Source organism: Gekko japonicus, unplaced genomic scaffold (genome assembly GCF_001447785.1).
Source record: "Gekko japonicus isolate JY-2015 unplaced genomic scaffold, Gekko_japonicus_V1.1 scaffold2860, whole genome shotgun sequence".
Classification (NCBI taxonomy): domain Eukaryota; kingdom Metazoa; phylum Chordata; class Lepidosauria; order Squamata; family Gekkonidae; genus Gekko; species Gekko japonicus.
In genome coordinates, this window is record NW_015169873.1 from 114,716 (window position 1) to 130,139 (window position 15,424).

Here is a 15,424-nt window from a genome sequence, read left to right on the forward strand (position 1 = left end):
CTGTTACCTTCCCACCGAAGTGGTACCTATTTATCTACTTGCAATTTCTTGCTTTCGAACTGCTAGGTTGGCAGGAGCTGGAACTAGAGACGGGAGCTCACTCCGTCATGCGGCACACTCAGGTCTCGAACTGCTGAACTACCGACCTTCCACAGCCTGCAGTTCAGCGTCTTAACCACTTGAGCCACCGCAGCTCCATGAAGTTTGCTTAAGTAGGTAACAAATTTGAGTTAACAGCATTTTCCCAACAATTACATTGACCAAATGATCAAACAAGCTCAATATGACTTCTTTTCGTACTCAATACTCAGTCTTGGGCTCAAATAATACGGTACTGGAATATCCAAACTGTTATTGCGAGGAATTCTCCCCTCCAGTATAAGAAGATTGGGAGGATTCAATTAATATCTTCTTTTGCCTCAGGTTCAAGATTTGGGAAGGTGTTTCCCTAAAGTGCACACCTAGGGTAAGCAAAAGCTGTTCATTGTTTTCCCTGCCGGGGCGGCACTGTGGTTAAAGTGTCAGACTAGAATTTGGGAGAATGGGATTCAAATCTCCGCACTGCCATGAAAGCGTGTCAGGTTGACCTTGGGTCCATAACGATCTCTCAGCCGAACCCGCCTCGCAAGGTTGTTGTTGTGAGGCTAGGATGGAGGCCCTGAATTTTTAAAAATTATATCATTACTAGATACACTATCCCAGATGACCTGCTACAACATACAGGGAACAATACTAACCTACACGAATGGATGTTTAGAGAGGATGCACTAACAGACGCCACTTTGATCTCCCAATCGAGGTTTGCTCCATGGTTTAAAATAATTGAAAAGGATCATTCCAGAGCCTCTTATTTAAACAACATGACCTCGTATAATCTCAGGAGGCCCCTTACCTCAGTGCGTTTTCAAACGATGCCTTCGGAGATGCTAGCTGGTCGCTATAAGAAAACCCCAGTAGACCAACGTATCTGCATATGTGGGCAGTCAGTGGAAGACCTTCCTCATTATATTCTGGCCTGCCCTTTATACATAGAACCTAGGGCCAAATTTTTAGCAAAGATATTGACAGCCATATACCCCCTGTCTGATTATGGTAAGATGGCCTTGATGCTCTCAGATGAGGACCCCTTCATCTCCTCAAGATTGGCTCTCTTTTGCCTTGGGTCCGGAGAAAAATTAGAGCAAAGAAATCAAATAGTACCATTGCAACTAAGCGAGTGTTCTTAAAAGGTCCTATCGGATTTAAATATTATAGGTTTAACAGGTTTTGTACGCTTTGTAGAGGTTGAATTTATTTGGGTTTTTTATCATATGCTAATGCACAGAGTCTCTGAGAGTGTTTGATATTGTGAAGGCCTATGGCCACATACAATAAAATGATTCTGATTCTGGCTAAGGTGGTGCTGGGGAGGGTGATATGATAAGCGGCTCTGGCTCCCCATGAGAGAGAAAAGAGGGACATAAATAAAATAAAATATAAAAAGTGAAAGAGTTGGAGCAGAGTACCATTGGCAATTCCCCCCCCCCCTTTGGCACAGGGGTCCTTTTAGTCTTGACCTTTAACCGTGCATTCTTTTATCCCAAATTATTTAATCTATCAAACACACACAGTTTCACCATCATGTATACCCCCCCCGCCCGCATACATCTCCCTGGGGAGACAGAACGAGTAACATCTAATCAAGTCTGATGGATATCCACCCTGACGTCAAACAGCATTTCATAGAATCATAGAATCGTAGAGCTGGAAGGGGCCACCAGAGTCATCTAGTCTGACCCCCTGCACAATGCAGGAAATTCACAAATTTCAAACTTGGGCTAGCAAGCGGCTGTGGATTTTAAGATTTTAATCTACACACTGACTGCTAAGCAATCATGTATATATTGCGGGCATGCAATTAAAGGAGGAGGAGAAGTAGGGTCACTTTTTGCTCATTCGTAACATTTCCGAGGGTCGGCAAATTCTGGATACGGACTAAAAGGAGAGGCCATCTTTTTGCCAGCTTGCGTGCAAAAAGGATCCAAATGCGACCAGCGCAGTGCACGCAGGGCAGTGAAGGAGGAACGGTGCTATAAAAGACTTCTCGTCAGCTCTGCTAAATTATGGCTTGGAGAGAATCGCAATTGTGATCCAAAATGCCAAATGAATCCCATCAGCCTCGTGTTTTTGTAGGTTTTTCCCCCATTAAGTCACAGGTGGTTCATGGCAACCCCATTGGATTTTCAAGGCAAGAGATATTCAGTGGTGATTGGTCATTGCCTGCTTCTCCTCTACAACCTTGGTATTCCTTGGAGGTCTCCCATCCAAATACTAGCCAGAGCTGATCCTGCTTAGCTCCTGAGATCTGCCAAGACTTTGCATTAGGAGCTTGCTAACACCTCTGTTTCTGCAGTCCAAAGCAGACTGAAAGACCAAGAGGTATCCTGGTGGGATACCTTTGAACTTGTGAGGTCACAGATACTTCAGGCCTTGCTTTAGTTATTAGTTTCAATTTTTGCTCAAGGTTCAGACCCATAAATTGCCTACCAAGGGCTTCCTTGGAAGCTGTTTCCATTCACATCGACAGGACACAGGACGAAGGAGTAAACGAGGTGAAGAGCAGGCTGCCCGACCGAGAGCTGCCGCCGGAATCTCGCCGAAGAAGCGAATCAGTGTCTGAGGCATTTTGGCGGAAGCCCAAAAGATTTTTCTTTGATAAGTGCAGCAAAAACGTCTCGGGAGGCACGATGGAAGTCTCTAGACTGCCACCAGGTTTACCGGAGGGGGGGGGAGAATCAGAATACATTTGCAGGCCTCACCTGGAATGAAAACATCTGAGGAACTCGGAAAGCAAAAGAAGTTGTGAAATTCCGGCGCATCCCTGACACCAACAATAAACAACATCCTATCCCTATAAACAACATCCTATCCGTAACAGATCTGACATCCCTGAATTTATCTTTACCTTGGCTGAGGAGTACGGAGAGCAGGGAAAGCGCCAGGATCCTGGCCATCTTGAGGCACCTCTGAGTTCCCCCTCGGTGTCCTTTTCCCTCTCTGTGACCAGCTCTCAGGCACCGCCTGTCATAACCTCTTAAATTCTCCCACCCAGCCCCAAGCAAGGTGCCTCAATTGGTCTCTGGCCGGGATCCACCTCTCTTCTCCTTGACTGGAAGGAGACAGTACTAATTAGCATCGCAAGGCATGTGAGAGAAAACAGCACACAAGGAACGCACTCTGGACGGGACCCACCTGGTATCAAGGTGAGTCACAGCCGGGATTTCAGAGCCCTTTGGGAGCATCCCAATGGAGAGATGAGGAGGAGGAGGATTGTGTCAGGCCTCAGGAATCCGAGCCATCTGGTTGAGAAAGGAAACAGGAGTGAGGCAGAGAAAGAGCGGAGAGCGGAGAAACCGTGCCAGAGAGGAGAAGAAAGAGAAAGGCTGAAGAAAGAGAGAGAGAGAGAGAAGCAAAGCCTGAGAAGAGAGCCAAAGTGAGGTGGAGGATGAAGTATCAGGCCAGGATTGGGGAAACCAGGGTTCAGAATTCAATGTTCCCTCTAAGCTGTGGAGTCCTGTGAGCAAAAATTCTGCTTTGTGAGCCACTGGCATTAAAGTTGTGAGCGAGTGATTTGGTTCCTGCGTAAATCAGTTTGCCCTGGAGCCGTCCTTCCTGAGCTGAGACAAAAACGTGTGAGCCGGAGGCTAAGAAACGGTGAGCTAGCTCACACTCACTCCGGGGAAACCAGGGTTCAGATCCCCTGCTCGGGGAACAAGCTGCCTGAATCACTCTCTGTTGTCTCAAATTACCTCACCCTGTGGTTGTTTTGAAAGCAGGAGGAAGAGCCCTGCGTGCCACTCTGAGTTCCTTTGGTGGTGGTGGTGAGGGAATAAAAATTTGGTACTCAGACAGGAAAGGGGCTTTCCTCTCCGGCCAAGGAGACCTAAATCCCACCTCTTCCTCCTAATAAATTACTTCCACAAGTAGAGATGACTCCATGTTTTTTGGGGGGGCTACAATGTTTCCAGATTGGAAGTCCTCCATGGGTCATCTCCACAGCGGTCACTGGTGGGGTGAAGAGACCACCTCCCCCCAGCAAAAGCGGACCTCTCGGTCACTGCCGCCATCTTGAATCAGCCTTCCATTCAGGTCTTCCAACATCAGGAAGGGCAACAAACAGAAGGATTTCGGGAACGTGCCAGGTTGACTATTCAGCATGTGGTGTGGCCCTCAACTATCAAGGGGCCTCAGACAATTGCCTCACCTTGCCAGTGCCTGGTGCCAGTCATGTCCACATGCCTCAATGTGTAAACAATGGCATAATGAAGAAGAGGAGGAGGAGGAGGAATAGGAGTTGTTTTTTATACTCTGCTTTTCTCTACCCGAAGGAGTCTCAAAGCAGCTTACAATCACCTTCCCTTCCTCTCCCCACAACAGGCACCCTGTGAGGTAGGTGGTGCTGAGAGAGTTCTGAGAGAACTCTGACTGGCCCAAGGTCACCCAGCAGGCTGCATGTGAAGGAGTGGGGAATCAAACCCGGCTGTCCAGATTAGAGTCTGCCGCTCTTAACCACTACACCACACTGGCTCTGAGTGTAATTGAAGCTGTTCTTGTCTCAAGATTTAATCTGAAGCAAGTTTCATTTCCCAACAGTATCAGTAGCCAGTGCAAATCTGTCAGTCCATGAGCGCATGTACTGAATACTTTTTCTAACTGGAAGGAAGGAAGGTAAAGTGATGGAGAAATAATGCTTGGTTTAGTCTTCTTTTATCTTTATCTTTCCCCAGGAAAAAAAATATATCCCTAGCTCCTTGTTCAGCCCTAGATACTCAAAAGCACAGAAGTCCCCACAGTACAATTGTTGTTGTTTTATTCCCTGACAAGCTGTATCTTTTGGTCTACATCAGGGGCCACCAATCTTTTCTTTTCTTTTTTTTGCACATTTTTTTTTATTATTCAGGATATAACAACACGTTCAATACTATATATCATTTTCGTATACATCCTTTCTTTCCCCCCCCCCCCCCACAGTCTTGGCTTCCCGCAATGCTTAAACCCTCCAGTCTTTTTCTATATCACCCTAATTTAGAATATCATATTAATCATATAGTATCTTAGGTAAACTTATAGTTCTATTTTCTGTCTTTAACAACTCATTGTATCCTTAGTAACTCTCAAAGCAAAGCAAATTGTTTTTCACATCCCAATTGTTCTCCAAATACATTTACTCACTAAATATTGTTTAAAGTCTTTCCAGTCTTCATAAAAACTTTCGTCTTCTTGATTGTTTAGCTTTCTTGTGATTTTGTCCATCTCAGCCATAAAAATGACTTTTTTAATCCAGTCCCATTTTTCTGGTATTTTGTCTTGTTTCCAAAATTGTGCATATGTCATTCTTGCCGTTGTTATCAAATACCAAAACAAAGTTCTTTTGGCAACATTTAGTTCTTCCATCTTAAGACCTAAAAGCAATATTTCTGGTTCTTTTTTAAATGGACATTTCAATATTTTTTGCATTTCATTATGAACCTCCGTCCAAAATGCCACTGCTTTCTCACATGTCCACCACATATGGTAAAAAGAGCCTTCATGTTGGGGGGCCACCAATCTTTTCAACCCTGTGGCACCTTTGGAATCTTGACATTGGTGAGCATGACCCCCCAAATGACTGCCACAGGAGAGGAAGTCGACCCCCAAAGTGTCTTCTGCCTGAGGCAGACCCCAAAAGAAGACCTCAAACTCCAAACCTTTCTCCCCGGTGCTTTTCTTTTCCTCACTGACAGGGAATTTTTAAAATGTGTGGAAAGCATTCAAAATATGACACAGCTCCCTCTCTCTCACACACACATACAAACTATGAAAACAAATACAGACTCCAGCCTCAGGATTCACTTCTGTGACACCCGGGATCACCAAATTCATTCCTTTCCAAACCACGGGTGCTCAGCTCATAGTACCAGAAATCAATAACAAAATATGACTGATTTAATACAGTAGCCTGAATAATGCTCCTTCGCAATGCCACCTTGGAACGTATATTCTTTGCAGCAAGGGCAAATAATTAAACTCTATAGGAGACATATTTATTTTATTTTATTTTAATTAAATTTCTATTTATTGAGATTTATACCCCGCCCTCCCCGCAGAGCGGGCTCAGGGCGGCTTACAAGGGGCAAAGCCCATATAAAACAGATAAAAGCAATAAAAACATTAATAACAATTGTACTCGGTTTAACAAGATGGTAAAAAGACAGTTCTCCAGGGATGATGTTATCCTATAGCACAACCAGGTAAATCCAGTGGAGATTGATCCATATCAGATAACAGAAATGAAAGTTTATCCTCGACTGGGTAAGCACTAAGACCAGATAAAATACCTGCTAAAAATTTAGCCCTCGGACTAGAATACAGTGGGCAAAAGAGGATATAGTGAGGTAAATCCTCAGGTTCATGAGTGCCACAAATACATAGACGATGGACCAATGGAGTTGGATTGAATCAGCCCTCCAAAACTGCCGTCGGCATTGATTGAAACCCTAGAGAGGTAAAGGACGCTCTAAGTACATGTTCAGAGATATTGACTAAGTATGGAGTTCTAGTATGGTCCGATTTAATCGATGTGTACCATGGTGCCGCTTTTGATTGTAATATCAATGGGCCGCCTAGCCGAGCATCAGAGCCATAAATCCAGTTTCTAAGGAACACTGTGCATTCAGGAGACAAGCAGGCGATGTCCAAATGCGGCTGTTCCTGCTAATGAAAGGACAAGAAGAAAACCATAGATACCAAAAAAGGTGCTTCCTGCAATTGTCCAGTTAGTCGACCCTTTCCTGACACATTACTATAACTTCATTCTGATCCATGTGTGGGTAGACCTCAGATCTTCTTCAACTCTCTCTTTTTTAAAAAAGCAAAAAATAAAAAGCATGGGAATGTGCTCTTATAGACACTGCCAGACACTGAGCATCATAGAGTTGCCATGGCAAATTGGCGGGAGGCAGGGGAGGACTTACTGGGTGGTGAGGGCCCTTGATGGTTATGCACTGACAATACTTCCAGTCAGGCCCATATCCACCGTGGGGCATTTGGGGGCGGAGCCCCACCACCGACGACCCCTGCCCCAACCTGGGAGGATACCAGACCTTGCACCCCCAGTGTGCCTCGCCCCAAAGCAGTGGGGAGGCTGGGGAAGGAAGGGGATGCCCCCCTGCCGCTTTTGGTCAGTTTCAATCCCCCACCAACAGCTGATCAGCGGGGGAGTGAAACTGACCAGAAACAGCAGGGCAGCTTCCCTTTCCTTCCCCAACCTGCCTGCCACTGCAGGGGGTGGAATGGGGGAAGGAGAGAGAGAGAGAGAGAGAGAGAGAGAGAGAGAGAGAGAGAGAGAGCGCGAGAGAGAGAGAGAGAGGACGCACTCAGAGAGAGAGAGAGAGAGAGAGAGAGAAGGCACGCCTTCTCTCTCTTTCCTTTGCTACCCCCCCACCCCACATGCTGTTGGGGAATCTAATTAAGGTCCCCTCTCCCCTGCCCCAGTGGCCAAAAATTTCCGGCCACGGGGCTGCAAGTCCCAGTGACGACACTCTAGCATTCGACCAAAGCTCTGTGGTTTAACCATAGAGTTTTGCCCAATGCCAGAGCATCCCCCACCACCCGCAGCGATGTGCTGACGTGCCTGCTGGGTGCCTGAGGAGCAATGCCGTTCTGCATGACTGCGTGTGAGTTAAGTGCGGTCAAGCTGTTTCTGACTTATGGTGAGCCTATGAATGAATGACCTCCACAACATCCGATCATTCATAGCCTTGCTCAGGTCTGGCAAGCTGCAGATCGTGGGCTTCCTTGATTGAGTCGCTCCATTTCATGTTGGGTCTTCCGCATGGTCAAAGCAATGGTATTCCCAGTCGTCATGTATGGCGGCGAGAGTTGGACTATAAGGAAGGCCGAGCGCCGCAGAATAGATTCTTTTGAACTATGGTGCTGGAGAAGACTCTTGAGAGTTCCTTGGACTGCAAGGAGATCAAATCAGTCAATCCTAAAAGAAATCAACCCTGACTGTTCCCTGGAAGGCCAGATAATGAATCTGAAGCTCAAATACTTTGGCCACCAAATGAGAAGGGAGCACTCACTGGAGAAGACCCTGATGCTGGGAAAGATTGAAGGTCAAAGAAGACGGGGACGGCAAAGGATGAGATGGTTAGACAGTGTCATAGATGCAACGAACATGAAGTTGAGCCAACTTCAGAGGACGGCGGAAAACAGGAGGGCCTGGCGGGATCTGGTCCATGGGGTCGCGAAGAGTCGGACTCGACTGTGCGACTGAACAACAAAAAACTTCCTCTTTTCCCGCTGCCTTCAGCTTTTCCTAGCATTAGTTCTTCCCCAGTGATTCAAGTCTCCTTAAGTTTCCCGGAGTCCCCCCCTCCCCATTTTGGTACCATCCCCCCCACATAACTGCCCAGCTAAGTGGCGGTGGGGAGCATGCGCTGGCAGCGGGCGGGATGCCTAGAGGCAGCGTGGCAAGCCCAGTTTTCAGACTTGGGGACTTGGACAGCAGCTGGGCTTAGAACCTGGTGCAGGCCCCTGCATCTTTTCCCCTGCTCCAGGGCTGGCCAGGGTGTGGTTCACAAGAGCAAGCTGGGAATGGAGACACCAGACTTACATCCAGTTGGCACGGAGCCCTTCTGGTTGCAGTGCAAGACCGTTCCCTGCTCAGATTGGGCGTGCTCGGCCTTCCCTGTCCCTGTCAGAGATAAACGGAGGCATCCTTAGTCCCAGCCCATCTCGAGGGAATGCTTGGCTTGGCCGTGGGGCAATTTCCGTGACAAACGGGGAGAACGGGGAAGTGGGAGGGAAGGATAACGAATGTTTCAGCAATGCAAGTAGAGGGTAGCGTTACTCGAGGTCAGGAGGTTAATCGCACTCCTCCCTACTCCATAAGGGTCCTGAGCCCCAGTGGAGCAAAATTCTCCAGGGTTTAAGCCTTCGCGAGCCATGACCCTGAGCAAGGGAATTCCTCCTGATCTCAGGAGATTTGTCGGGTCTTGAACCATAGAGCAGAGAGGGCCTACAAAGCCACGGAAACCATGACTACTATAACAGAACCGCTATATTTCATACCTTGTCAGGTTCCTCGCAGATCCATTTGTTTAACCAACTAATGTACCATTACTAGTCAATATACCCGCAACAGGGGTCATTTCGTAGAAAAAGAGGTGCAGGAGCTCATTAGCATAACTCATTAGCATACCTTATTGCATATGCCACACCCCCTGACATCACCGGAAGTGTGTCAGAAGGCAACACCCACCGCTCAGGCTCCACTGGACTGTTTTGGATTGCTAGCTATTGGGGGGGGGATGTGCAGATCTGTCCTCACAGAGGAGGGAGAGCTTGTACCTGAATAAAACCTGGTCTTAAAGGTGGCACTGGACTGTTTTGGACTGGGGGGCCGGGGGGGGCCTCTGCAGCTTACCTGGCTGCTTCTTGCTCTGACTGAGGGCTGCTGGGAGCAGGGGTGGGGCTTGTTGCATGTGCTCACCTCCTGGGCTCTTTACTGCCGGAGCTCCGCTCCTGTGCGCTCCTGCAGGAAATGACCCCTGTACCCCAAACAGAAAGTGGTCCAGGCCCAAAACACACGAATCAGGGTTGCCAACTCTAGCTTGGGGGATTCCTGGAGATTAGGGGCCGTCCCTAAAAAGGGGACTTAGGTTTCTTCTAGAGAGAAGAAGAGGAGAGAGAGAGAAGAAATTGGATTTATACCCCACCCTTCACTACCTGAAGGAGTCTCAGAGTGGCTTACAATCTCCTTTCCCTTCCCCTCCCCACAACAGACACCCCTTGAGGTAGGTGGGGCTGACGAAGCTCTCCCAAGAACTGCCCTTGAGAGAACAGCTCTGAAGGAACTTATGACTGACCCAAGGTCACACCAGCAGCTGCATGTGGAGGAGTGGGGAATCAAACCCCATTTCCCCAGATTAGAGTCCATGCTCCATAGAGGCCGCCCTCTGAAGTTGCCGTTTTCTCCAGGGAACCAATCTCTGTCATCAGGAGGCCAGCCGTAATTCCGGGAGAACTCCAGGTCCTACCTAGAGTAGAACTCCGGTAGAACTCCCTACCTGGAGGCTGGTAATTTTACTAGACAACTTGCGTGACTGAGCTGTCAGTGAGCTCGAAAACAGAAGCTTGGCTGTGGAAAACATTTCCAGAGGCAAGTTCACAAGAGTCTGAGGATCCGAGGAACTTTTCCCTCAACGGTTGCAAATAAGAAATTTTATTTTTAAAAAACCGCAGGAGGAGGATATGCCCACTGCAAAGTCGCCCCCCACCCCCGGAGGCCCAAGTGTTCAGAGACCTCATTTCGGCCGAGAAAAATGCTGTTCCAGATCACGTCTCATCTGCATCTGAACGAAACCCTCGTCGGCTGTGAATGTGTGCAATTTAAGATGTATATGTGTTGTCCTCCCTTACGCCACATTGCATTGTTAGTCCCTCGTGAAAAATGAGTAACTGTAAATCGCTCAGAGCCAGCAAGCTCTGCAGGATTGAGCGATCAATGAATTGAAAGATTATTCTTCTTATTATTATTATTTTCTGAATGTAGAGAATCTACGCACGACGCAAACAGTGGGAAAGAGGTTCAAACGCCCACGTTAGCATCACGCGGCATAAAAACGGTTCTTGTAATCACTGGCTTGCAAGGAGGAGACGCACAGCTTGCCTGCCGGTTTCAACACTTTAATTGGACTAAATCCTTTCCTAAGTGAATCCTCAATTAAGTGTTCAGGAATCCAGGGGGCTAATCGATCTGCCGCCTCCTTCGATAAACGGCTGCCAGCTTTCCATCAAAGCTTCTGCCAAATTCTCCTCCGTTGTTTATCCGTGGCTGGAGTGCTCCACCCTAGAGCTGGCCACATTCCATTGGTACCATCCAGCAAGCCGATACCATCATTCTAAAGAGGGGATGTGAGAGCCGTTGCTTTGTAGTGGCACAGTGAGCAGATTTCCCCAGACTGATCCCTATCTGGCTACTGTATCCAGAAGTAGTCTGCAAAGAGATCTCATTTGGCTTAGAGGTCCTCTAGGGAGGGACTGTGGCTCACTGGTAGTACATCTGCTCGGCATGCAGAAGGTCCCAGGTTCCATCCCTGGTATCTCCAATCCAAAGGATCAGGCAGTAAGTGATGTGAAAGCAGGCCCATAGCTATGGTGGGGCTTTTGGGGGGGGGGGCTCCACCCCCTTTCTTAAAGGCACAGCCCAACAAGAATTTCTCCTGTAAATGCTTTTTTCAATCATTTTAAAACATTTTTTTAAAGGAGAATGCTCCTTTAAGCAGAGTGGGGTGCTGTAGTTGACGGATTCCTGCACTGAGCAAGGGGGTTGGAGTAGGTGACCTCTGCGATCCCTTCTAACTCAGTGTCAAGCAAGTGGTCTCCTTTAAGAGAGTTTTTCTGTCTGTTGGCTTTCTTGACTCTAGAAGTCATCAACCCCACCTGCCAGCTTGTGATCAGAATGGTTGCTTAGGCTGGCAGACATGGATCAACTTACAGCAGCTGACAACTGTCATCTCAAGTGGTCAACAGCTTGCAATTTAGAGATCTATCCTGGTCAGTGTTCCCTCTAAGCTGAGTGAGTGTGAGGTAGCTCACAGTTTTTTAGCCTCCGGCTCACACATTTTTGTCTTAGCTCAGGAAGGAGGGCTCCAGAGCAAACTAATTTATGCAGTAGTCAAGTCACTAGATGACAACTTTAATACCAGTAGATCACAAAGTAGAATATTTGCTCACAAGACTCCATAGCTTAGAGGGAGCATTGATGGTAACAGCTTTCTGTTGGCTAAATGGCTTTTCTTTCTGCTCTGAGAACAGCCCCCCCCCCGGAAAAAAAATTGCCCCACAAGCCACAAAATCCTGGTTATGGGCCTGTGCTGGTAGAGGGAGGCTGATGCACACAAGGATAATCCACAGGATTCTTTCAGGACTCCAGAATGAAAACTTGTCTCAAACCAAACGGCAGCAGCATGGTAGGAAGCAGTCTGATGCCCCGGAGTTTCTGCTTCTTCTCCGAGTTCTGCTGCTGCTGCGTCATCGTAGCTTTGCAGCTTACAGATACACACCTGAACAGCATACTCAAGAGTGCAACAGCACAGACATTTTGGTGCAATAATTCAGAGCAAGAGGTGTCACTGATCAGACACTGTGAAAATATTGCAAGAGTGCTCATGTTTTAAGCATGTTTTTATTTTAAGTAACAAAAAAACCCCCACCTTTGTGTTTGTGTCCTTTATTAAGTTTATATCTCAGCTACATTACATTTTATGACACACATGGCCCGGCCCTACAAGGTCAGATCCAGCCCTCATAACAAACGAGTTCGACAGCCCTGGAGTAGACAATACAGCCCTTGATGGTCTGATTCAGTATAAGGTAGCTTCATGTAAGGGAGCAGATGGTCCCATGAAGCTGCCGTAGATAGTCTAAGGTTGTTGGTCAGTCCAAGTCCGTATTGTCTACTCTGACTGGCAATGGTTCTCCTGGAGGGTTGCTGAGATCGAAGTGGGGGCCTGTCACTTTCCTATGAGGAAAGGCTGAGGGAACCGGGGAATGTTCAGTCTGGAGAGGAGGAGGCTGAGGGTGGGGGGTACAAGATGGCTCTTCAGGGCTCTTTTTGTAGAAAAAGCCCAGCAGGAACTCATTAGCATAACAGGCCACACCCAACAGCAGAAACTCATTAGCATATTGGGCCAAACCCCTGACAGCACAGCTCATTAGTGCATTAGGCCACACCCCCATGTTACCAGAAGTGTGCTCATCCAGCCACACCCACCTTTTGCTTCTTATTCTGTTTACCTTGTTTGTTGTCAAAACCCAGGGCCTTTTCTTGTAGCAGGGACTCCTTTGCATGTTAGGCCACACACCCCTAATGTAGCCAATCCTAATGAGTTTCTGCTGTTGGGTGTGGCCTATTATGCTAATGAGTTCCTGCTGGGCGTGGCCAACTTGGGAGCCAGCCGGAACTCCGTTCCTGTGCGTTCCTGCCCAAAAATAGTCCTGGCTCTCTTGAAGTATCTGAAGGGCAGTCACTTAGAGGAGGGCAGGGAGCTGCTCCTGTTGGCAGCAGAGGACGGGACTCAAGACAATGGGTTTAAATTAAGGGCTGGAAGGTACCGGCTGGATCTTAGGGAAACCGTTTTTGACAGGAGGAGTTGTGCAGTGGTGGGACCGGCTGCCTCGGGAGGTGGCGAGCTCCCCCTCCCTGGCAGTCCTTAAGCAGCGGCTGGACCAACACTTGTCAGGGATGCTCTAGGCCAGTGGTGGCGAACCTATGGCACGGGTGCCAGAGGTGGCACTCAGAGCCCTCTCTGTGGGCCCGCGTGCCATCGCCCCAGCCAGGCCCAGACCGTCACTAAAGTGTGGAATTCTCTGCCAAATAATTTTAAGTCAATGAAAGCATTTGGGATTGCTTTCCTTACTTTGTTTGGATCGTCTTAAGTTAACGTATGAGTGTTTTTTTTCTAAACTAAAACCTCAGTGTTCAGGTTAAACTGCCGTGTTGGCACTTTGCGCTAAATAAGTGGGTTTTGGGTCGCAGTTTCGGCACTCGGTCTCTAAGAGGTTCCCCATCACTGATCTAGTCCAACCCCTGCCCAATGCAGGACCGGCCTCAAGCATCTCTGACAAATATGCGTCCAGCCTCTTCTCAAAAGCTGTCTGTGGAGGGGAGCTCACCACCACCTCCCCAGGCAGCTGATTCCACCTCTGAACCACTCCGATTTTGAACAAGTTTTCCCTGATATCCAGCCGATACCTTTCTGCATGCAGTTTAAACCCGTTGCTTCGGGTCGTCTCCTCTGCCGCCAACGGGAAGAGCTCCTCCCCCTCCTCCAGATGACAGCCTTTCAAATACTTCAAGAGAGCAATCATGTCTCCCCTCAGTCTCCTCTTCTCCAAACTAAACATTCCCAAGGCCCTCAGCCTTTCCATATATTATAGCAGCCTATATAATGCTGACAGCCCTACCCAGAATCGAACCTGGGACCTTCTGCTTGCAAAGAGGATGAGCCCGGGGCCCCTCCCTCCAGACTTTACTGCTCACAGGTCCTGTTTTCCAGACCGAGGCCCTGCCGAGCGTCCTTCTTCTATTCCCCTCCCTGCAGACACCTGCTTTGTTTGGGCCCTGGGTGGCTGGCACGTGGCTCCCTCCGAGGCATTCCCAGGCCCGCTCCGGAATCAAAGCTGCCTCCTCAGCCGGTTCCAAGCCAAGGTTGAGACTGAGTGGGAGGAAACGGCAGTGGTAGCGCAGGCTAGGAGGTAGAGGACACAGACAAGGTCACTCCCACTTGTTGGATTAGAAGATTTCTGTGCGACTCCTCCAGAGATCTGCTCAAGGAGGCTCGCAAAGTTAAAAAGATACCATAAAACTATACCAAAAATTATCGATATTGATATTGAAACAGACCATGAAAATAGGGGAAATAGCAGGAACCTGGAAGTGTGTCACTGCAACGCTCAAGGAATGTTCCCAGTCTCAGTGGTTTTTACCACAGAGATCAAGGGAAATCCTAGAGTGTTGTGAGATCCCATTACATCGCTTCTGGGTCCCTAGCCAGAAGTTGTGATGTCACGCGATGCCATGTTGGCAGTCTCTGGACCTGACATGCTCCTGCTGCTGCTGCGTCTGGGGCTGGAAACCCTACACAAAGATAAATCGTAATGCATAAAAACAGTACAAAGCAACATTCAGCAGGCTGAAATAATCCATAAATCAGTCCGCAAGCCAAAGGTGGACCATAAAGACGGCTTAAAAATATGGAACCACTCCATGAAGAAGAGGAGGAGGCGAAGGAGGAAGAAAAGTAGGAGGAAGAGGAGGAAGAAGAGGAGGAGATTGGATTTATACCCCAGCCTTCTCTATCTGAAGGAGTCTCAGAGTGGTTTACAATCTCCTTTCCCTCCCCCTCCCCACAACAGACACCCTGTGAGGTAGGTGGGGCTGAGAGAGCTCTCTCGAGGACTGCTCCTGAGAGAACAGCTCTGAGAGAACTTGTGACTGACCCAAGGTCACACCAGCAGCTGCAGGTGGAGGAGTGGGAGATCAAACCCGGTTCTCCCAGATTAGAGTCCACACTCCTAACCGCTATACCAAACTGGCTCTCAAACACCTGGGTAAAAGGAAATGCTTTGGCCTGTGAGATAAAGTCCTGCCTCCGCCAGTCTCCAGGGGGTTGTCAGTCAAGGGCTGACAATCCAACCCAATGCCCACGTTATCTTTAGTTGAGCACCCTGTACACTCTCATTGTTGATTCATTCCCAACTGAAAATGAGACTTTATTTCAGGTGACTTTCCTTCTGTGCTGTTGGCAGCATTTAGGCTGGCAACTGGGCAGATAGCCCATCCTTGGTGCAAGTCCACAAACTGGGTTGCCAGAACTAGGTATGTGCAGGAGGGTCA

The 15,424-nt window shown here is 48.2% G+C and overlaps 1 protein-coding gene across 1 annotated transcript in view; it reads right to left on the reverse strand.

Annotated features, from left to right (window-relative positions):
• LOC107115685 overlaps positions 1–3,065 on the reverse strand; it is a 29,590-nt gene extending 26,525 nt beyond the window's left edge. The window contains exon 1 of the mRNA XM_015417444.1: positions 2,945–3,065. Coding sequence (XP_015272930.1) covers positions 2,945–2,993 — 49 coding nt within the window. The 5' untranslated portion in view covers positions 2,994–3,065. The remainder of the gene's footprint in view (positions 1–2,944) is intronic.
• Positions 3,066–15,424: the final 12,359 nt, after the last annotated feature.